Source organism: Muntiacus reevesi, chromosome 20 (assembly GCF_963930625.1).
Source record: "Muntiacus reevesi chromosome 20, mMunRee1.1, whole genome shotgun sequence".
NCBI lineage: Eukaryota > Metazoa > Chordata > Mammalia > Artiodactyla > Cervidae > Muntiacus > Muntiacus reevesi.
In genome coordinates, this window is record NC_089268.1 from 43,680,759 (window position 1) to 43,703,233 (window position 22,475).

A 22,475-nucleotide genomic window follows, 5' to 3' on the forward strand; every position below is an offset into this window, starting at 1 on the left:
TAAGTTCTTTCCTAAGTTATGTAGGAATGCTAAGGCATGAACCTTGTGCCATCTATTTGAGCAGCTCAGGGGACTTCTGTTTTATATCTTGGTTTTGGGCCAAGGTGCATAGGTGAGGTAGTATTAGGGTTGTGTAAACAGGAAGGTTTAATATTGAGTCCTATGCAAGGGCAGACCATTTATCAATGTGTATCAGATTCATGGAAGAGTTGTAGAAAATCATGGAATTTTTCTTAATTCTTGTTTTTTGTTTCTAGGCTCACTTTTTTTCACTCCCTATTCTGCCTCTCCAAGAATGAAACATGACTGAGGACTCCCAGAGAAACTTCCGTTCAGTATATTATGAAAAAGTGGGGTTTCGTGGAGTTGAAGAGAAGAAATCATTAGAAATTCTCCTAAAAGATGACCGTCTAGGTGAGTTTTATAAGTTAAACCTATTGGTTCTCAGCCATCCCAGATATTCTGAAGTTTTAACTTAAGAGATGTCCAAGGACTTAAGTCCCTCGCCCTTTGTCGGCTTCCGCGGTGGCTTGCATGGTAGTCCAGTGCTTAAGATTTTGCCTCCCAATGCACTGGGTGTGGGTTTGAGCGGTGGTTGGGGTGTTAGGATTCCACGTGCCTTGTGGCCAAAAAACCAAAACGTTAAAAAAAAAAAGGGGGGGGGGGGGAAGCAATATTGTATCAAATTCAGTGAAGACTTAAAAAGTTACAAAAAAATTTCCAAAGGTACATTACCTGCTGTATATATATATATACACACACACATATATATGTGTGTGTATATATATTTTTTAGTGAAAGAATGATAGCAGAATGGTATATTTTGGGAGAAGCTAAGGATTTTTCAAGTTTATACTTCACTGAGGCAGAGCCAGACCTTTTTTAAAGGTCTCTTAAGTTAGTAATATTTTTTCTCTTACTAGACCCATATATTTTCTTAATTTTTAGAAGTGTTATCCTAGTTTCTGGGTAAATGTGTAGCAACTCTTGCCTTAATTTTCTTTTATGGAGATGCTGAGACTGCATGATGGATTAACGTTTTATTTCTTCAAAGCCAATCAAAGTAAAGTCTTTAATGTGTCTAATTAAAGTAGGATAAACTGAACCATAGGTAAAAATAGTAGTTTAAATGCATAGAGTGCTTTTAAAGTTTTAAAAACATTTCCCACCTGATCTTTGATCCTCACTAATCAGTCTGTGCTTTTTAAGTATTATAATTCTCACTTGACAATTAGGGGAATTGAGGTCCAAGATGGTTGAATGTGGTTTATTGGTGAATGTGGGAGTTTGCAGGCTGATGGTGCTCCTTGCCAGCAATGTTAACTCAGTCCAGTCACTTAATCTGCTCTGAGCTTCAGTTTCTGCATCTTTAAAAAAAATAATTACCCAACAAGCTTGCGGTGTGAATAAATGAAATAAGTTCTATAAATAGTAAATACTGCTGATGTTATGGTGAATGTAGTAATAAATATGCAAAATACATCTCCTCCGCTGTGAAACCACTGATTGTTTTTGAATAGCTACTTGGAACACCTGGGCTGGAAATCCATCTAGTTTTGCCTTTTCTGGATTTGCTGACTGTGCAGCAACCTTCCTCCGAAGAGATGTCTTACTCTAATTTCAGTTTTAAAAGATAAAATGCGTTTTTACATATTGTGACCAGCATGAAAAGCATCTAATTTTTTTTTTTTTCTTCCTCCAGATATCGAGAAACTTTGTACTTTCAGTCAGAGGTTCCCTCTCCCATCCATGTACCGTGCGTTGGTCTGGAAGGTGCTCCTCGGTATGATTCCCAAGAGTTGGGATCTTTTATCTTCAAAAATGGCGAATTGATGGGGTCATTGGTATCTTATCGGTCAGAAAAGGGACTTTTTTTAGGACGTTTACTGGACACTAACCTCAGAACCTGAATCCCCACTCACTTTGGAAACCCTGGAAGAAGGTGACTTCAGCACAGAGCCCCGAGTGTCACTCTTGAGAGCATCAGGGCAGCAGTTCCCAGCCTTTTTGGTGCCAGGGACTGGTTTCACAGGTGACAGTTTTTTTCCACAGACTCGGGTAGGGAGGCTGACTTCTGGATGATTCAAGTACATTACTTTTATTGTGCACTTTATTTCTAATTGGATGCTGCCGCTGATCTGATAGGAGGTATGGGTCCACAGCTGGCAGGTTGGGGACACCTGATTTAGGAGTGTTAGAAAAGACATTGAGGCAGACTTATTTCCCTGAAACAAGTTATGGGAAGAATATTGAGCCCGGAGAAAGGAGAACTGGTCTGAGCTTCACTGTCAACTGGGTCACCTTGAAGACCCCACTAGGCCTCTTTTTTTTTTTTTTTTTAATCTGTAAATGAGAATATTGAGTTAATTAACTCCTAGGGTCGAGCTCTTGATTTGTTATTCTGTGACTCCAGCTGCAGAGGTATAACTTCCTAATGAGTGCTATCAGAGTCTAAAAAGGAAGTGTCTGCTTTGAGAGTGTTTACTTCTTTTGAAGCACAAATAACTTCCAGTGAGGACAGCCTATGGAGAAGGGAAAAGGACCTTGCTGGGTTTCTGTGAGAGAAAAAGTGTATTAGGTGCCTGAAGTGAATGGCAGCATCCCTTCTGAACCAAGGATCTTTTTTTCCTGTTGTCACTGAGCCTGTTAACAGCAAAAATAGGCATCCATTACCACCCTCCTTTTCTTTCTTCAAAAAAAAAAAGAATCCTGGAATTCCCTTGTGAGGTAAGTATCAATATCCCAATTTTACCGGTGGGGGGAAAAGACTGAGGCTAAATAATTTTCCTGAGGCCTTGTGGCCTGTAAATGGCAGAACTCAGGTTTGTAGAAGTCTTTTGAAGTTAGGCTAGATTATAGACCTTGTTTTCTTTCCACAGTGTACTGTGTTTTCAGGACTTGGAAAATCCTTAGAACCAAGTCTGATTATGTAATGAGGCAGTGAGGGAATGCCTGCCATGCTGGAGGGCACGCACAGTGCCTTTTCTGGTGTGTATCTTGGCAGTCTTGGTACACTTACATTTCTAATAGGTCAGCGTGCAGTTAAAATGCAGAGAATTTGTAAAAAAGATCTCAGTTTTCCCCAGAGCATTTTTAAATCTTAGTGTTTCCAGTGTCCGGTGAAATAAATGCCTTCTAAGGGTGCCTTTTAGGTGGTAGTGCCTGTATGTTTATTTCCACTGGGAAACTGTGTCTTATTAACCAGTAATCCCTGTGGATTTGTGGGAGATGGACAGTAATACTTTGCAACTGAGTGCCAAGGCCTGTTGGGCTGCTCATCACCTCCTTTATCCTGGCTTGCTCTTCAGTTCACTTAGGTTCACTTCAGTTCAGTAGCTCAGCCATGTCTGACTTTTCGTGACCCCATGGACCACAGCATGCCAGGTCTCCCTGTCCATCACCAACTCCCAGAGTTTATTCAAACTCATTTCCATTGAGTCGGTGATGCCATCCAGCCATCTCATCCTCTGTCGTCCCCTTCTCTTCCTGCCCTCAGTCTTTGCCAGCATCAGGCTCTTTTCCAGTGAGTCAGCTCTTTGCATCAGGTTACCAAAGCATTGGAGCTTCACCATCAGTCCTTCCAATGAATATTCAGGACTGATTTCCTTTAGGATGGACTGGTTTGATCTCTTTGCAATCCAAGGGACTCTCAAGAGTCTTCTCCAACCCACTACAGTTCAAAAGCATCAGTTCTTCAGCGCTCAGCTTTCTGTATAGTCCAACTCTCACATCCATACATGACTACTGGAAAAATCATAACTTTGATGGGGCAGACCTTTGTTGGCAACGTAATGCCTCTGCTTTTTTGACAGAGCATGCTAATTCCTGTGTTCTTCATTTTTCTATAAGGGCAGCAGCCCTATTGGATTAGGGCCTCACCTTGTGACCCCCTTTAACATTAACCATATCCTAAAGGCCCTGTCTCCAAATACGATCCCATTGGGTTAGAGCTTCAACATATGAACTGTGGGTGGAGGGGGACTATTATCGGACATGCACAGAAACTGGAGATAGGCTTCTAGGAGCTAAGGGTTGGCCCCAGGATGACAACCATAAACTTGGATTAAATCATACTAATTACAATAGTGATTTATCTTGAGTTTATGTGGCATATTTATTCAAAGGCTTTATGATGTTGTTTCATGCAAAGATAGACACAATAAAGGACAGAAATGGTATGAACCTAAAAGAAGAAGATATAAGAAGAGGTGGCAAGAATACACAGAAGAATTATCCAAAAAAGATCTTCATGACCCAGATTACCATGATGGTGTAATCACTCACCTAGAGCCAGACATCCTGGAATGTGAAGTCAAGTGGGCCTTAGGAAGCATCACTATGAACAAAACTAGTGGAGGCGATGGAATTCCAGTTGAGCTATTTCAAATCCTAAAAGATGATGCTATGAAAGTGCTGCACTTAATATGTCATCAAATTTGGAAAACTCAGCAGTGGCCATAGGACTGAAAAGGTCAGTTTTCATTCCAATCCCAAAGAAAGGCAATGCCAAAGAATGCTCAAATTACCGCACAGTTGCACTCATCTCACACGCTAGTAAAGTAATGCTCAAAATTCTCCAAGCCAGGCTTCAACAGTATGTGAACTGTGAACTTGCAGATGTTCAAGCTGGATTTAGAAAAGGCAGAGAAACCAGAGATCAAATTGCCAACATCTGCTGGATCATTGAAAAAGCAAGAGAGTTCCAGAAAAACATCTCCTCCTGCTTTATTGACTATGCCAAAGCCTTTGTGTGAATCACAACAAACTGGAAAATTCTTTAAGAGATGGGAATACTAGACCCCCTTACCTGCCTCCTGAGAAATCTGTATGCATATCAGAAAGCAACAGAACTGGACATGGAACAACAGGCTGGTTCCAAATCGGGAAAGGATTTGGAAGGCTGTATATTGTCAAGGCTGTATATTGTCAAGGCTGTATATTGTCACCCTGCTTATATGCAGAGTATATCATGAGAAACTCTGGGCTGGAAGAAGCACAAGCTGGAATCAAGATTGCCGGCAGAAATATCAATAACCTCAGATGTGCAGATGACACCACCCTTATGGCAGAAAGTGAAGAAAAACTAAAGAGCCTCTTGATTAAAGTGAAAGAGGAGAGTGAAAAAGTTGGCTTAAAGCTCAACATTCAGAAAAGTAAGATCATGGCATCTGCTGCCATCACTTCATGGCAAGTAGATGGGGAAACGATGGAAACAGAGTTTATTTTTGGGGGCTCCAAAATCACTGCAGATGGTGATTGCAGCCATGAAATTAAAAGATGCTTGCTCCTTGGAAGCAAAGTTATGAGCAACCTAGACAGCATATTGAAAATCAGAGACATTACTTTGCCAACAAAGGTGCATGTAATCAAAGCTGTGGTTTTTCCAGTAGTCATGTATGGATGTGAGAGTTGGACTATAAAGAAAGCTGAGCACTGAAGAATTGGTGCTTTTTGAACTGTGGTGTTGGAGAAGACTCTTGAGAGTCCCTTGGACTGCAAGGAGATCCAACCAGTCCATCCTAGAGGAAATCAGTCCTGAACATTCATTGGAAGGACTGATGCTGAAGCTGAAACTCCAGTACTTTGGCTACCTAATGCAAAGAACTGGAACAACCTGTTGCTGGGAAAGATTGAAGGTGGGAGGAGAAGGGAATGACAGAGGATGAGATGGTTGGATGGCCTCACCAACTTGATGGACATGAGTTTGAGTAAGCTCTGGGAGTTGGTGATGGACAGAGAAGCCTGGCATGCTGCAGTCCATGGGGTCACATAGAGTGGGACTCAACTGAGCGAGTGAACTGAATTGATGATGTCATTTCATTTCTCATTGACATCAGTGATGCAGTTGCCATTCCAAATATTGATTGTATTGACATTTAAAATTTATAGAGTAAATTTCTAGAGCAGTGTGTATAGTAACTAAATACTTGTGAGTTCTACTCTGATTGTGGTAGGCAGCATCTCACAGGACTCTTTCACAGAGGAGGGGTTCAGGTTGGTGCCTCCGCATTTCACCATCTTTACCCCCTCCCGACCCTGGGTCTCTAGGCATCGTGCCTCCGCACCACGAGTCCCACGCTCAGGTGATGATGTATCGCAAGCAGCAGTACTCTGACGTCCTTCACGCCTTGGAAGTCGTCCGCTTTATCAGTGATGCCACCCCCCAGACCGAAGTCTGTCTCTACATGCACCGGCTGGAGTCTGGGACGTTGCCTCGAAGTCCTTCGTTTCCCCTGGTCAGTGGTCTTTTTGTTTGTTTGACCCTTGGCTCAGCTCTCGACTGCTCTGTTGGCCGGCCTTTGATCGCATCATGTTTTGCCTTAGAACCTTCCAGTGGCTCTTCTTTGTAGAATAAGAGCATAGCTCTGTACAATCTGACCCAGTCTCCCTAATTTTTTAAGATTTTATTTTGAAGAAGTGATTTCAAAGTTACAGGAAAGTTGCAAGATTACTACCAAGAATTTCCATTTAACCTTTATCACAGTTCACTAGTCATTAACATTTTGCCACATTTGCTTTGTCATTTTTCCTATATATGTATACCTGTTTTTTCCCCCAAAGTATTTGAGAATAAGATGTAAATATGGCATCCCATTATTTCAGATTCTTGCAGTATATGCTTGCTAAAGATGAGAACGCTTCCCTTGGTGACCATGGTTCTGTCATCAACACCGAGAAGTTGACATCTATACAGTACTAACATCTAATCTTCACTCCATTTCCACTTGACCAGTTGTCTCAATGATGCTGTTTATCATAAACAATAAAAATTTTGGTTCAGAACTTATCAAACTTTCAGCCATTAATTTTATCATTTGTTGATGATTTTTAAAAAATTTCCTTTATGTTTGAACTCTTCATTTTGAGATCATTTTAGATGTAGAGAAAACTTACATAAAGAGTAGTGTTCCCATTTACCTTCACCTAGCATCCTCAAGTGTTAGGTCTCAGTTGTACTCTGGTTATTTATCAAAACCAGAAAGCTGACATTCATACAGTGCCATGAACTAGTCTATAGCTGTTTCGGAAATTTTGCTGACAGTCACACCAGTGTCCTTTTTCTGGTCCAAGATCCAATCTGGGATCTTGCATTACACTTACTCTTAGCTGCCTTTAGTCTGGATCAGTCCCTCAGTCTTTGTCTTTCACGACCTTGACAGTTTTGAAGAGTACTGACCAGTAGTGTTTCTCCATTGGCTTTCTCATTTATTTCCTCATGATTGAAGTCTAGTTGTGAATTTTTGGAAGGAAAACCACAGAAGTTGTGATACTGACTGCTTTTGCTGCTTTGATCACTTGGTTACGGTGATTTCTGGCAGGCTTCTCCTGCATGGTTGCTTTTTTATCTTTGTAATTAATTAGTAACTTGTTGCGGAGGTACTTTGAGGCTGTGTAAATATCAGTCCTTAAATAGTTTTCAGTCTGCTGATTGCCAAATGGTGACCTTCTGACTCCTTCATTCCTTCTGCATTTATTAGATGACTTTTTGATAAGGAATAATTTTCCTTTTCAGTATGAGTTTATAGATGTCTCTTTGATTCAGTGGCCTATACGTCATTACTGCCACTATTTTGATGTTAAAGTTGTCCCAGATTTGGCTACTGGGAGCCCCTTTAGGCTGACTTTTGTGTCGTCTGGACTAGTTCCCATCGTTTTGAGCACTTCCTTACTTTCTGGAACAAAAAGATACTCCAGGTTCATCTTGTACTTTTCCTACCCCAAGCCTGGAATCGACCTTTTATCTTTTTGATTTTTGAAAATTGTCGTTAGAAGCCGAGAACAGGGGGCTAGATGTGCTCATTGTCCTTGCTGTGGCACTGCTGGTAGGGTCCCTCCGCAGGCAGCGCTGGGGAGTATTCGCTCACATGTGCTTATCACTGTATTAAAAACCGCTAGTGCTAGTTAATGCTAATACTGCCAGGAATCAAGTTCATTCTCGCTCTCACCCTTTGTATACTTGCAGCTTCCTTCTTTGGCAGTTACAGTGAAGCTAATGGAAACCTTTTATTTGTATTTATTTCTTTGCTTGTTCCTCTGTAACCAACATGGTCAGCCACATCTTTGGCCCCATAGGCCTTGTGGTCATTGACTGCCTTTGGCCTCAGCTTCACAGGCTCCAGCCTCCTTTGTAGGCTTGATCTTTGACAGACTGCTCGCTGTAGTTACTAGGATTGCTTATTGTTTATAAACGGAAGAGAAGGGGGAAGTGGAGGAGGGCAGGCAAAGTGATGACTACAGCTCTTGGGTTTTGGCTGCAGTTCACATAGGCATTTTAACTTTTGGCTAAAACAGAGTGAATTGTTCTGAATAGAGATTTGTCTGCAAATTGTGCTATTCTATTTTTTTTTTTTTTTTTGGTGGTGGTTGTAGATTGCAACATGCTAACAGCAGTGTGAAGCTTTGACTTGTTCTTTCTCTCTTTTTAAAACATTTATTTTTATTTATTTGACTCTGCTGAGACTTGGTTGTGGCATGTAGGATCGAATCTGGGCCCCTTGCATCGGAAGCAAGGAGTCTTAGCCACTGGACCACTGGGGAAGTCCCTTTTTCTGTAACTTTTTGAGGTTACTGTGGGTCCCATGGACAGATCTTAGGTTGTTCACTTTTATAAAGTTTACCAAGAGAGAAACATCCCAGGAAATAGTTGGAACCCTTGAACTTCTTTAAATTTTATTTCTCATTGGCACAATGCAGTTCGTTGATGGTACTACACAAGTTCCTGAACTATGTATGAAGTTAGGTTAGATTACCTATTAGCTTGAGGTCTAAATGTTTCCAGTTTGTCCAGCCGTGAGGCCCAGACACCTCTACCGTGGCCTTGGGCAGACACGCTGTCCCAAGTGTTCATTTTGGGCTCGTGTCTCCTTGGCCTCCAAGCCCCAGTCAGCTGTATTTTTCTTACCTTTTAGTAAGACTGTGTAGCCGTGCTATACCCGTGGCTGGGGACGTAGAAGCTGACTTCAGCTGAAGGGCGCTGGTCCTCTTAGCTGCATCTCAGAGTAGCTGGGAGCAGCATTGAGCTGCTGGATTTGGGAGCACTTGGCACAGAGCCCAGGGCGAGGCAGGAGTCCACGAAAGGAGCCTTTTCTGCTGCTCTTGACATGTTGTGGAAAGTTAATAAGTGGAAAGGAGGCCTAAAATGCAATTCTTCTATTAAAATAGGAATTTTGATTTAACTTGGGACTTCTTAGAGGAGTAGAAAGAAACTTTTTCAATGTTAAAATCCTTTAGCTCTTAAATCCTAGATGAAAACGTAAAGCTTTTGGTATAAGATGCAGTGATTGAAAACAGATTTTTCAAGTGGATTCCAGTTTTTATGAGACTTCTTTTGAAATTTACTTGAAGGTTTACTTTCATGTTCTGAGTGTTGACACAAGGTTTGAGAAATGCCGTTCTTCTGATTCCTAAAATTCTGATTCTAGGGGCAGTTTAAGCTTTATGAGTGCTTAAAGATAGAACAAAAATTTAAAGATCTGTATGAATGCTTTGAAACAAAATGCTTGTTAGTCCTTTTGGGGTTATTTTTGCAAATTACCATATTGATAATAATTGTCTCTAATTATTATTTGTGCTGTTTTATCACATCTGTTTGAAAGGAATTCTCCAGCACTGAGAATACTTTTGGGTGGAGAGTTGGTCCCTTGCTTCAGGTTTATGTTGACTCTTTGGGTCTAATGTTAGAAGCTGGGAAATCTGTGAATGTTCAGCCTGAAGCCTGAGTGTTCAGAAGCAACACTGCCTCAGATTCCCTGGTTACTCTCTTCATCTCCCCTCGGATGTCTTTAGTGATGGACTGGGTGCTTTTGGTCCTACTTTGACTTATTTTGGCTCCTTCAGAATTTAGAGGGTAAGGCTTCATTTTTATTAAAGAATCCTGTGTTTTCTCTTCTGCCTCCCTCTTGAGAGTTGTTATTAATGTTTCAGGAACCAGAAGATGAAGTGTTTCTTGCCATCGCGAAGGCCATGGAAGAGATGGTGGAAGATAGCGTCGACTGTTACTGGATCACTCGATGCTTCGTGAACCAGCTGAATAGCAAGTACCGGGACACTCTGCCCCAGCTGGTGAGGGGTGACTTTATGGCTGTTTGGGCTGGGGATGAGCAGTGGTGGTGGGAGTCCTCAGGAAATGCCTTTACCTCCTGGCGGTGCTGCAGTTAGGAGCGGACCCTCTGGTGGGGGTCAGCAGTAAGAGGCCAGGTGGTGAGTACCTGCAGCTTGTTGGGCCAGTGGCCTCTCTGTCTACTGCAGTCACACAGCTTTCCGGGCGCACAGAGATGAAGAATCCACCTGCCGGTGCAGGAGATGCAAGAGACTCGGGTTCCATCTCTGGCTTGGCAAGATCCCCTGGAGAAGGAAGTGGTCAACACACCTCAGTAGTTTGCCCTGGAAAGTGCCATGGACAGAGGAGCCTGGCGGGCTACAGTCCCCTGGGGTCACAGAGTCAGACACGACTGAGCGACCAAGCGTATATACACACACACACTGTTGTCACACAAAATAATTATACATAAATGCATGATCATGGCTGGATATGGCCACTGCAGGCTGTAGCTTGCCCACCCCTGCTCTATGGTATTCTTTATCTGATCTAGAACTATCGCCGAGGGATAAGGTTTAAATTTGGCTGTATGTAATGGGAAGCCCAAGTTGTAGAAGCTTTACTGTCTTCTCTCATGTAAGCAGAAGTCCAGGGGCAAGGCAGCCCAGGGCTGGGGCCACCCCCACGGTGTGGGCAGGGACCCGGGCCCCTGTCCTGCTCCAGCGCTCCTCAGGGCGACTGTCCTCTCATGATCACGTGATGGTGCTGGAGAGACAGCCCTGACATATGTGTTCTGGGCGGGAAGGGAAGGCAGGAGAAGTGCCAAGCCGGGCCAGCCTGTCATCCTTTACAGGCTTCCGTTCTGCGTGACTGTTAGTGAGGAGGGTGGCCCCGGTTCGCAGTGGAGCCTGGAGAATGTGGTTGGTTGGTTTTGAGCCGGGCACGCTGTGGTCTCACATTGGAACGGGGACTCTGCTCCTGAGGAAGGAGCGGGGAGTGGACACAAGCTGGGTAGCTGGTAGTCTGCCACGCTGGGAATCGGGAGAACCAGCACTTGGGTCATCGTCGCATCGGGTCCTTTGCCATTCTCCTCAGCTTCCCCCCCCCCCCCCCCCCCGATTTCTCTCATGTTATAAAAACGAGTCTTCTTTTCCTTGAGTCATTGAACTGTCTCATTTGGAAATTCTGCTGAAAGCAGTAACCACAGTATAGAGTGTGGGGTCAGGTGTGTGGTGCAGGTTGGCTGAGCCCTGGGGAGCCCCACTCTACCCCTGTGGCGGGCCAGACTCTTCAGCTCTCGGCCTCCCCAAGCCCTAACAGGAGTGCTTTTTATGTGTTTCCCTTAGGCAAAGTTTGATTCTTAGAATTTTAAAACTTAACTTTGCTTACTAAAACATGGCATTGGAGCAAATGTGAATGGAATGTTAGCTGCTTAATTCAGTCAGGAGGTCCAAACTTGTACCATGGTTTCATCAGTCTTTGTTAATATTGGAGTGAACGCAATCTCATAATGATGGATTGTTTAAAAAGTTCGTTATTTTTAATAACACAAGTAACAGATACATTCTGGAAGCATTCAGCAATCCAGGTGAATCCACGTTGTTGTTGACCTGCCCCAACGCTTCCCCGTCCCCCACTTTCTAAGATGTGAGCGTTGTCACCAGCTTGGTGTGTGTCCGTCTGGACTATTTTTTTAAATATATCTGTGGGCCGTGCTAGGTCTTCGCTGCTGTGCTTTCTCTAGTTTTGGCGAGCAGAGGCTCCTTTCTGGATGCGGTGCTGGGACGTCTCATTGTGGCGGCTTCTCTTGCTGTGGAGCACGGGCTTCTGTGGTCGTGGCACTTGGGCCCCAGAGCGCTGGCTCAGCGGTTTTGTCACGGGTTTGGTTGCTCTGTGGCATGTGGAATCTTCCAGGACCAGGGATTGAACCTGTGTGCCCTGTGTTGGTGGGTGGATTCTTAGCCACTGAACCATCAGGGAAGTTCCTTGTCTAAATCATTTCACGTGCATTAGAGTGGATGGGGGTGTGAGTGCATACCCATGGACACGTGTGTGTATGTGTGTGAATACGTCTTATACATATTTTTACATGTATAATTTTTTAAAATATAAGTATTATACTGTTCATACAGCCCTATGATTCTTTTTAAAACTTCATGTATTGAAGTTTTTCCACATCACTACACGTGGTTAGTTTTCAACCCCGGCTTCCCGTTACTGCCACCTCTTTAATAATGACCAGAGCAAGGAAATCAGGATCTCTGGGGGTGGGGCCTCAGAATTTTAATTTTTTTTTAAAAACTCAGTGATTCTGAAATAAGGCTAGGATTGAGAGTCACTCATGTAGAACCACTTACAAAATTCTCATGGGGTGGCAAAGAGTCGGACACAACTGAGCAACTGAACTGAACAAATTCTCGTAGTCTTTCTTGTTAAGAATTTGCCCTAACTGAGTGTAGTGGCTCCATGATGACCGCCGTCTCTGTGTACGTGACGTGTTCCCGTGTGGGTGGGTGGGTTACCTATGCGTTAAATGCTCCAATGCAACAGACATATTTAGGTGTGTTAGCTACCAGGTTACTCACCCAGAAGTTGTACCAATTTTGCTTGCCCCATCAGTTTGAGATTTCCTGTTTTCCACCCCATTGCCAATACTTGATAGTATCTATCTCTTAAAATTTTGCCAATCTGATAGTGAAATGGCAGCCTGGTTTAATTTCCATTGCCTTAATTTTGGACGGAGGAGCCTGGTAGGCTGCAGTCCATGGGGTCGCTATGAGTCGGACACGACTGAGCGACTTCACTTTACCTTTTCACTTTCATGCACTGGAGAAGGAAATGGCAACCCACTCCAGTGTTCTTGCCTGGAGATTCCCAGGGACTGGGGAGCCTGGTGGGCTGCCGTCTATGGGGTTGCACAGAGTCGGACACGATTGAAGCGATTTAGCAGCAGCAGCAAGCAGCTTTGGGAGTGTGTTTATTGGTCATATTTGTCTACCTTTCTGTTTTGTTTGCATCTTTCCTTTTTGGGTAAGGATTATTGCTATATGCTGGATATTTATGTAAGTTAGATATTTTCTCTGAAAATATTTCTTCTTGTTGTATAAAGTTATGAAGGTTTGATACTATTAGTTTTATCAGTTTTTCTTTTTTTTTTTCTGTATCTTATTTAGAATGGCCTTTCTAACTGCAAGGATTTTTTTTAGAAAGCTTCTAGCTTTTAAAAATTTTTGAACATTTTAAATTTTAGTCCTTTAGTTGGTGGGGGACTGAATGTTCATGACTGGTATGAGATGCAGACATGACTCTGTTCCTCTTGTGGTGAACTGTGATGCAGCCTCAGCCAGCAAGCGCCCCACCGCCCTCTTGCCCCTCCCTGTTCTGGGTAATCTCTGACAGCTTTGGCACAGTGATGTTAATCAGTCCGGTTGCTCAGTCCTGTCTGACTGTTTTTGATCCCATGAACTGCAGCACTCCAGGATTCCCTGTCCTTCACCATCTCCCGGAACTTACTCAAACTCATGTCCATCGAGTCGGTGATGCCATCCAACCATCTCATCCCCTGTCATCCCCTTCTCCTCCTGCCTTCAGTCTTTCCCAGCATCAGAGTCTTTTCCAATGAGTTGACTCTTCACATCAGATGGCCAAAGTATTGGACCTTCCACTGAATATTCAGGATCGATTTCCTTTAGGATTGACTGGTTTGATCTCCTTGCAGTTCACGGGACTCTCAAGAGTCTTCCCCCAACACCACAGTTCTGTATCACTCTCTAAAAACATATTGATATGTCATAGGTCAGTAACATTTGTGTAAGAAAAGATGTATTGATAATATCTCCAATCAATAATGTGTGAAGAGAAGAATTTTAGAACCAGCAAGATACTCAGTTTCCTTATGTCCCCTAAACCTTCATTTCATCATCATCAAAAAAGGATTTTTCACAGGTATATTATTGTGTCTAGGACATAGTTTTTTTTATAGTTGCAAAAGTTCCTTTTAAAAGTTCAGAACATATTAATATAAAACTACATTTCCTTTGTATTGCTATTTCATGTAGCCATCAAGTGACTTAACTTCTAATATTTTTAAAAATTTATTTATTTGGATGTGCAAGTTCTTTAGTTGCGGGGTTATGGGTTATTTCAGAGCTTTTTAGGAGATATTTTCATTCCATTTTTTTTTTCTGTCCTTATTTAGGTGGTGATACGCTTTTCCTCCTTGGTTTGTTAATGTTATTGCATTGTTTCTATACATAAATTTTCTTTCATTTCTTTTAAAAAAAATTATTTGACTCTGCCAGGTGTTAGTTGTGGCATGTGTGATTCTAGTTCCCTGACCAGGGATTGAACCCTGGCCCCCTGCATTGAAAAGTACAGAGTCTTAGCTGCTAGACCATCATGGAAGTCCCAACTTAAATGCTTCAAGTCAGGTTTTTAAAAAAATTCTTTAGTTAAACCTTGTTAAATCTAGCTTAAATTTTTTTGTTGCTGTTGTTGTATACTAGATCTCTTCTGCCAGTTTTTTGTTAGAGTTTCTATAATCTTGTCTGTCATCTTTTCAAATTTTTGTGGTTTTTACCAAGTTTGTTATCGCAAAGCATAGATTGTTTCATAATCCTAGGGAAAGGTGCGTGTGATGCACGGTGATAGACTTGACATCAAAAGAATATTTCTGGCGATGATGCCTTTATGTTGTAGTGTTCTGATTTATAGGAGAGGAGAGCTTTCCTCTCCATCAAGCTTCTGGAAGTTCTTTTTGATGAGGCCCCTGATTGCCAGGGAAAGTGGAGGCCAGCTTCAGTGGTGTGACGTGGGAGGCCTCTGCTAATCTCTCTTCAGATCAGACTGTCTTTAAGCCATCTCAGTCCTAACTGTGTTCAGTCATTAAAGGGAGTTTTTTTTTTCCTCGCCATTGACACAATTTTTAAAAGCTGTCCTAAAGAGAGGGTTTTCCGCCCCCCCCCCCCCCCCCCCAATCAACACTATTAGCAGCCTCTTTCTAAGTTTAGTATAAATTTCTCTCAGGTCAGTTAAATCTCTTTTGTCAGATTTTGCCTTTTGTTGAGGTGTGCTTTCTTTTTTTTTTTTTTTTTAAGATTTATTCATTTATGGCTGCGCTGGGTCTTGTTACTGCACGCAGGCTTTCACTAGCTGCAGTAAGCGGGGCTACTCTTTGCTATGGCGTGCAGGCTTCTCATTGTGGCGGTTTCTCTCGTTGCAGAGCACGGGCTCTAGGGTGCATGGGCTTCAGTAGTTGCAGCAAGCCGGCTCCATCGTCATGGTGCACGGGCTTAGTTGCCCAGCGGCATGTGGAATCTTCCCAGACCAGAGATCGAACCGTGTCTCCCACTTTAGCAAGTGAATTCTTTACCACTGAGCAACCAGGGAACGCCACTTTATTTTCTTAAAGTAAGAATTGAAGGTCATGGAAATACTGGAAATAACCTAAAAGTTTTACAGTAAAGTATAAAATTGGCTGCTTCCCAGGTGGCGCTACTGGTAAAGAACCCGCCTGCCAATACGTGAGAAACATGAGTTCAATCCCTGGGTTGGGAAGATCCCCTGGTGGGGAGGGCATGGCAACCCACTCTAGTATTCTTGCCTGGAGAATCCCATGGACAGAGGAGCCTGCTGGGCTACAGTCCATGGGGACACAAGGAGTCAGACACAACTGAAGCAACTTAGCATGCACACAAAAATAAAATTATCACATCTACCATTTGCTATGTCCTCAAAATTTCAGGCAGTATAAGTGTCATCTTCCACTAAAAGAAAAAAGCACACATGGATATGTATTTATACTCACCCTGTTAGATTTAGCACTAGCATCTGATACACATTTTTCTTCACCCTGCCTTTTTTTTTTTTAACCTGATATATGCTGGGGTTTCTTATGCCATGAGCAGTATGTAGAGACATTCCTTATTCCTGTTCATGGCTGCATACCACTCCATCCTAGTTTATTCAGCCCTTTCTTTAGTGTTGGCTGTTTAAGCTGTCTCTAGTCTTTTGCTGTTACACAGTGTTACAGGCGAATAACTTTGTGCGTGTATCCTTCAGTTTCAGTTCAGTTCAGTTGCTCAGTCGTGTCCGACTCTTTGCGACCCCATGAATCACAGCACGCCAGGCCTCCCTGTTCATCACCAACTCCCCAGAGTTCACCCAAACCCATGTCCATTGAGTCGGTGATGCCATCCAACCATCTCATCTTCTGTCGTTCCCTTCTCCTCCTGCCTTCAATCTTTCCCAGCATCAGGGTCTTTTCTAGTGAGTAAGTTCTTCGCATCAGGTGACCAAAGTACTGAAGTTTCAGCTTCAGCATCAGTCCTTCCAATGAACACCCAGGACTGATCTCCTTTAGGATGGACTGGTTGGATCTCCTTGCAGTCCAAGGGACTCTCAAGAGTCTTCTCCAACACCATAGTTCAAAAGCATCAATTTTTCGGTGCTCAGCTTTCTTTATAGTCCAACTCTCATATCCATTCCTGACCAGTGGAAAAACCATAGCCTTGACCAGACGGACCTTTGTGGGCAAAGTAATGTCTCTGATTTTCAATATGCTTTGTTCCGCTGTGTTCTTCCTGTCTCCCTGGAGTTCTCGTGCACGTCTTGCTGGGGACAGCACTCCTCCTCCGGACGCGCCTGTTGTCTGACCCTCCCTGCCAAGTGCAGTGTGCTCCACGGGGTCAGCGTGGGTGTGACCAGGGACTGCTGGGCCCTGTTCACCTCCTCTCTCGCTAGTTCCCTCTCTGCACCTTAGTCCCGCCCTGGGTCTTTGGTCTCAGCCTTCCCCCCTCTGTGAACCTATAATCTCCTGCCCTGGAGTAGGCAGCACATGGACCTTTCTTGGCTCCCCAGATCAACTGGATTTTGCTCTGGACTTTTGTCTTGGTTGTTGAATCTGCTTACCGCAGTTAGGACTAACCAGCGTGACTTAACTGTTCCATTTAACCGGAGACTGCCCCAGAAAAACCGCTCCATCCTGGACACTTGGCTGCTCTGGTTAGTGCTGACCTGGGAGACTGCGGCGTCACCAGTGGCTTGAATGGGTCTGAAGCTTAGTTTCCTAGCGCTTCTCGCTTTCAGCACGTACACTTTTTCATCACAGCCTGTAAGATATGGTAACGTTAGGTTATAGGAAGTGAGTAACCTCTTCCCGTTCGATCGTTAGCCAAAGGCTTTTGAACAGTACTTGAATCTGGAAGATGGCCGACTGCTGAGTCACCTGAAGGCCTGCTGCGCAGTATCCACGCTTCCCTACGAGCTGTGGTTCAAGAAGTGCTTCGCCGGCTGCTTGCCCGAGTCCAGCTTACAGAGGCAAGTGTTTCTTTCACATATGACTGAAGGCTCAGAGTCAGAAAAATCCCGTTTCTGTTGTTGCTGTTTTGTCTTTTTTAACATGATCATCTCAGAATATAAATTTGCTTTAGAACCATGCAGTCATTTGATACTAACTTCTCCAGCAGCTGACACAGCAACTGGTGATTCTGCTTATTATATATACAATTAGAACTACTGAGTATTAAAATAAATATTAAAAATGTTAGGATATACGGCTAGAGAAATTGAAGGCCCTCAATGTGTTCGATGCTGTTGAATATTCACATCTAAAGTAGACTCCAGGGGTATATATGGATGTGGACTTTTCCAGAAATGGAGCAGATCCTGGAGAAAAATGTTTATTTCTTAGACCTCTTATGACATCATTAAACTGGCTGAAGGTGACTGGAGACTCACACTCGGCTCTTCCATCAATTTCAGATGTGTTACGGGTATTTTGGAGTCCCGTGCTGCTGCCTCTAGGACTTAACACTTGAGGAAAAAGGCAATACACAGAGAGTATTACAGAACAATGCTTAGTAAGCATGTTGACGATGCTACTGACTGTAAGAGCTATTGGAGTTATCAGAATAATGATTTTAGAGTCTATTTAATTTAAAATATATTTAATAACTAGCTCCTTAATTAAGGAATTTACTGGAAAATGAAATTGAATTTCGTATTTCATTCCCCCTTTTGTTCTTGTTCCTTAGTATGTAATGGTTATTTTAGCATTACAGAATGTTAGTAAACTTGAAGCTTTGGTTTTTAGGACCTTCCTGCCCTAAAATGCCAATTTTGAGATATTAATTGGAGGACGTCTTCCTGGAGGATGATGTCCTCATAGCTCTTCTCTGAAGGTTATGCAGTCAGCTGTCTGTCTCCACAGTTACACGTCTATGGAGTCAGCCGATCCCGATCCTGGGCTGTATTTACACTTGTGGCCTGTCGAATTCTTGGTTGTGGAATCTGTGGATGCAGGGGGCTGACTGCACCACTTCACTTTATATAAGGAACTTGAGCCTCCATGGATCATGGTATCCACAGCAAGCGAGCCCATGATCCACTTCCCCGGGGATACTGAGGGATGATGGTACATAAAAGAAAATGTAATTTGATTTAATTTTGAAACTTGAGAGGTTTAGGTGTAAACATCAACTTCAGACTTGTAATTTGATTACATCTTTCTTTCATAGGATTTGGGATAAAGTTGTAAGTGGATCCTGTAAGATACTAGTTTTTGTAGCTGTGGAAATTCTCTTAACCTTTAAAATAAAAGTAATGGCACTGAACAGTGCAGAGAAGATAACGAAGTTTCTGGAAAACGTAAGTGTGCGTTGTTTCTCTTGAATTTTGAATCTAGGAAGGAATTCAGTTTACCAAGCCAGATTTTTCTATGGCATTAAATTATTTCAGAGACAGTACAGTATATTTCTACCTTATAAGAAATGATTTTTCCCCGGTATAAATTTCACCTTGGTCTGTGGATTATAATCCACATCCTTTGTTTGGGGGTCACTGGTCTGAGCAGCAGGTCTGTCTCCATGAGTGTGTGTACCTGGGACCAGAGTGACCACTCAGAGGCCATAAGGAAAGGAGGAGGTGAGATCTTTCGCTTTAGGGCGAGCGATCCCTGTTAGTGGAAAAGGAATGTTCTCGGGAATTTTGCTAATAAAGCCCTTTCATTTCTGTTCCTATGTCTGGTTTTTGGAGTCCCAGTTGAATTTGTTAATGTGTGTTTACACTTCAGCATGTTGAAAATGTGTTTACACTTCAGCATGTTGAAAAAGGTCTGAATCAATCTGTTTTTCCCTATCTTTGTATCTTAGAATACCCTTAACCAGGCAAGAAGAAGTCAAAATAGACTTAGGCTTGACTGAATTTCCCTGGACCCCAGATCTGTTTTAATCAGTCAGTGTGAACAGTTGAACAGTGGCCCGGTAGAAGGGCTCAGTGAATGTGTGCTGGATAAAAGAGTCCTCTTCGTTGTAATAAATAGTGATACACACTGCCAGGGCCCCTGCTAAATACTCTTTTGTGAATTACCTCCTGTAACCCTGTAAAGAGCCCTGTGAGGTGGGGCTGGCATTCGCCCCATTTCGGAGCTGGGGATCTGGACCCAGGGCGCTTAGGTAGCCTGCCCAGGGCTCCACGGGGAGTGGGCAGTGCTGGATTCGAACCCAGGTGGGGTGACACCACACTCCGCATTGTGGCCTCGGGTGGCACGTGACACACGTCTGGCAGCAGCTACCCACACGGTCACTTTCTGAAAAGCAGTCAGAACTCCAGTGGACACGAGTTTTATGTCCCAGTGAATGAGGGAGAGGCTGAAGTCGGAATCGCGCCTTTCAGAGCCTGGTCTGCTTGTTCACAGATCCCCCAGGACAGCTCGGACGCGATCGTGAGCAAGGCTATCGACTTATGGCACAAACACTGCGGGACCCCGGTGCACTCCGCCTGAACGTTCCTGACGCTGCGGGCAGTCTGCCAGGCCTGCTCGGCACATTTTTTTTTTTTCCCCTTGGGACGTGACCTACTGAACTGATAATGGGGTTCTGGCTTTGGTGCTTGAAGTATAATTGTTTTTCCAGTAAAATTGCTTAAGATAATGTCACTGTGGAGTCACTGTTGTGGAACAGCATCTTCTGGTTACACAGAAATACAGGGTATACTCTGAATAGCATTTAGAAAAACGTTTATGGAAGTGTAGTTGATTTACAGTGTTGTGTTAGTTTCTGCTGTATCATAGCAAAGCGATTCGGTTGTATATACATATACTTTCTCGTAATCTTTTATGGTTTCCTAATCTTTCCCTTATGGTTTATCATACGATATTGAAGACAGTGCTATTGCAATAGGACCTTCTTGTTCTAAATAGTACTTTAAAAGGGTTGTTGGAAATAGCTCCCAGCTCGTAAAGCGGTTGAGTCAGGGTGGGTGGGTGCTTCAGGGAGCTGTGTGTCACCAGGCCTGCCCTGCTGCGCTTTAGTTAGCACCAAACTAGTTACTTTTCTAAGGTCCGTTTCTGGAACAAAGAACAACTTCCTTTTGTTGATGACTTTTGCTGTTGATGCAGTACCTGTTGAAATCTAAGCTAACTTTCTAAATCTTTTGAAATCTAAATCTGCTTTCTGATAGCTTTTGCTAGATTGGTTTAAATAAAAGCCTTATTCTGTTTTCCTCTTTGTGCCAGTTGGAATGAAATATTACTGAACATAAGTGTGTCTAAATTTACCTGCTGAGAGAGGACTTGATGCTTTGCTGGAACCATGCTTTTTCCTGATGGGTCATGAGATGCAGGGTGGGCATCAGAAAGGACTCTGCCTCCCCAGTAGGCATGGTGGAAAGGGCAGGTTCAGGTACATAGCTGGGTGGGCGTCAGAGAGGACTCTGCCTCCCCAATAGGCATGGTGGAAAGGGCAGGGTCAGGTTTATAGCTGGGTGGGCGTCAGAGAGGACTCTGCCTCCCCAGTAGGCATGGTGGAAAGGGCAGGGTCAGGTTTATAGCTGGGTGGGCGTCAGAGAGGACTCTGCCTCCCCCGCAGGCATGGTGGAAAGGGCAGGCTCAGGTTTATAGCTGGGTGGGCGTCAGAGAGGACTCTGCCTCCCCAGTAGGCATGGTGGAAAGGGCAGGTTCAGGTAATATAGCTGGGTGGGCGTCAGAGAGGACTCTGCCTCCCCCGCAGCCATGGTGGAAAGGCCAGGTTCAGGTTTATAGCTGGGTGGGCGTCAGAGAGGACTCTGCCTCCCCCGCAGGCATGGTGGAAAGGGCAGGCTCAGGTTTATAGCTGGGTGGGCGTCAGAGAGGACTCTGCCACCCCCACAGGCATGGTGGAAAGGGCAGGCTCAGGTTTATAGCTGGGTGGGCGTCAGAGAGGACTCTGTCTCCCCTGCAGCCATGGTGTCCCCGGATGGTAACTGTTGGTCGGACAGTTGCAGGCTTTGAGCCGGGCAGTGAGACGGGGCCCTTTGAGACTGACTCATCCAGCTGTCACACCTGCAGGAGCCCGAGCGGTGAGTTGGGTCCTCCACCCCCACGAGAAGGAGATGATGAAACTATGGAGCCATCACTCTGAGAGTTGGGTCCCTGCCTACGTGTCCAGAGCACACCACAGGGTTGTTGAAACCGGGTGGTGCTTGTGACAGTAACATATCCAAGAGGATTTAAGTTTTTTTTCTTTTGAACTTTTTATCTTGTGTTGGGGTTTAGCCAGTTCACATCACGTTGTGATCGTTTCCGGTGAGCAGCAGAGGGACTCAGCCGTACCTGTGCATGTATCCACTCCCGGCAGCCCCCCGCCTCCAGGCTGCCTGTAACGCTGAGCAGAGTTCCCTGTGTCCTACGCTAGGTCCTTGTTGGTCATCCATTTCACACATAGCAGTGTGCACATGTCCATCCCAAGTGCCATACCTATCCCTTCCTCCATCCTTACTCCCATGGCAACCATAAGTTCGTTTTTTAAGTCTGTGAGTCCTAAGAGTGTTTAATTTTGTAAAAACGCTCATAAGAAAACTTAAAGCAAACTCTGTTTACAGCTAACACTTTACATTTATCCAGCGATCACCTCCGCCCCTGAAGAGCTTTGACTCCAGTAGGGGATGTGAGCAAAAGTGTGTGAGGAGGAGTTCCTGCCGCCGTCGTCTGCTGTCCAGTGAGTGAACGTGCGGCTTGGGTGAAATCCACGGAAAAGTCATAGACGTTTCACTTCCGCCTCATTCATGAGCCACGTACCATTACAAACCATATAAGTTTGTACAACTTTTCGGTAGAATAAAGGTTATAAAGTCAAGTGATGTTAGTGAGTCCCAGCTCCAGAGAGGAGCAGGAGCGGCCTCCCCACAGGAGGGTGGTGGAGGTAAGTGCTCCTGCCGCCTCCCACCGCAGCGCTGGGAGAAGGGGGCGCAGGCCCCACGGAGCGGGGGCGTGGCGGGGAAGGGTGGCTGCCTGGGGCTCCTGGGGAGGAGGGGGCTCCAGGGGCCGGGGTTCCTCTGAAAATTCTGGTCAGGGTCTCAACGAGTGGAAAGGGAAGACAATGGCCCTACTGCTCAGGGGTCAAAATTAAATGCAAGTATATTCTGTTTGGTAAAGCCTTGCCTGCTATATAGGGTGTCGTTT

The 22,475-nt window shown here is 44.1% G+C and overlaps 1 protein-coding gene across 4 annotated transcripts; it reads left to right on the top strand.

Moving 5' to 3' along the window:
* Positions 1-272: 272 nt before the first annotated feature.
* Positions 273-22,256, top strand: TBC1D7 (TBC1 domain family member 7). 4 transcript variants are annotated; one of them, XM_065913118.1, is made up of 8 exons: positions 273-414; positions 1,703-1,783; positions 6,049-6,236; positions 9,925-10,062; positions 17,211-17,356; positions 18,556-18,685; positions 21,256-21,373; positions 21,896-22,249. In XM_065913118.1, exons 1-8 carry the CDS (start codon positions 303-305, stop codon positions 21,934-21,936), a joined length of 954 nt encoding a protein of 317 aa, XP_065769190.1. In that variant the 5' UTR covers positions 273-302; the 3' UTR covers positions 21,937-22,249. The 4 variants fall into 4 exon arrangements, with proteins under 4 accessions (XP_065769190.1, XP_065769191.1, XP_065769189.1 ...); XM_065913119.1 differs by having other exon boundaries at positions 21,918-22,248; XM_065913117.1 differs by having other exon boundaries at positions 21,256-22,256.
* The last annotated feature ends 219 nt before the right edge of the window (positions 22,257-22,475 follow it).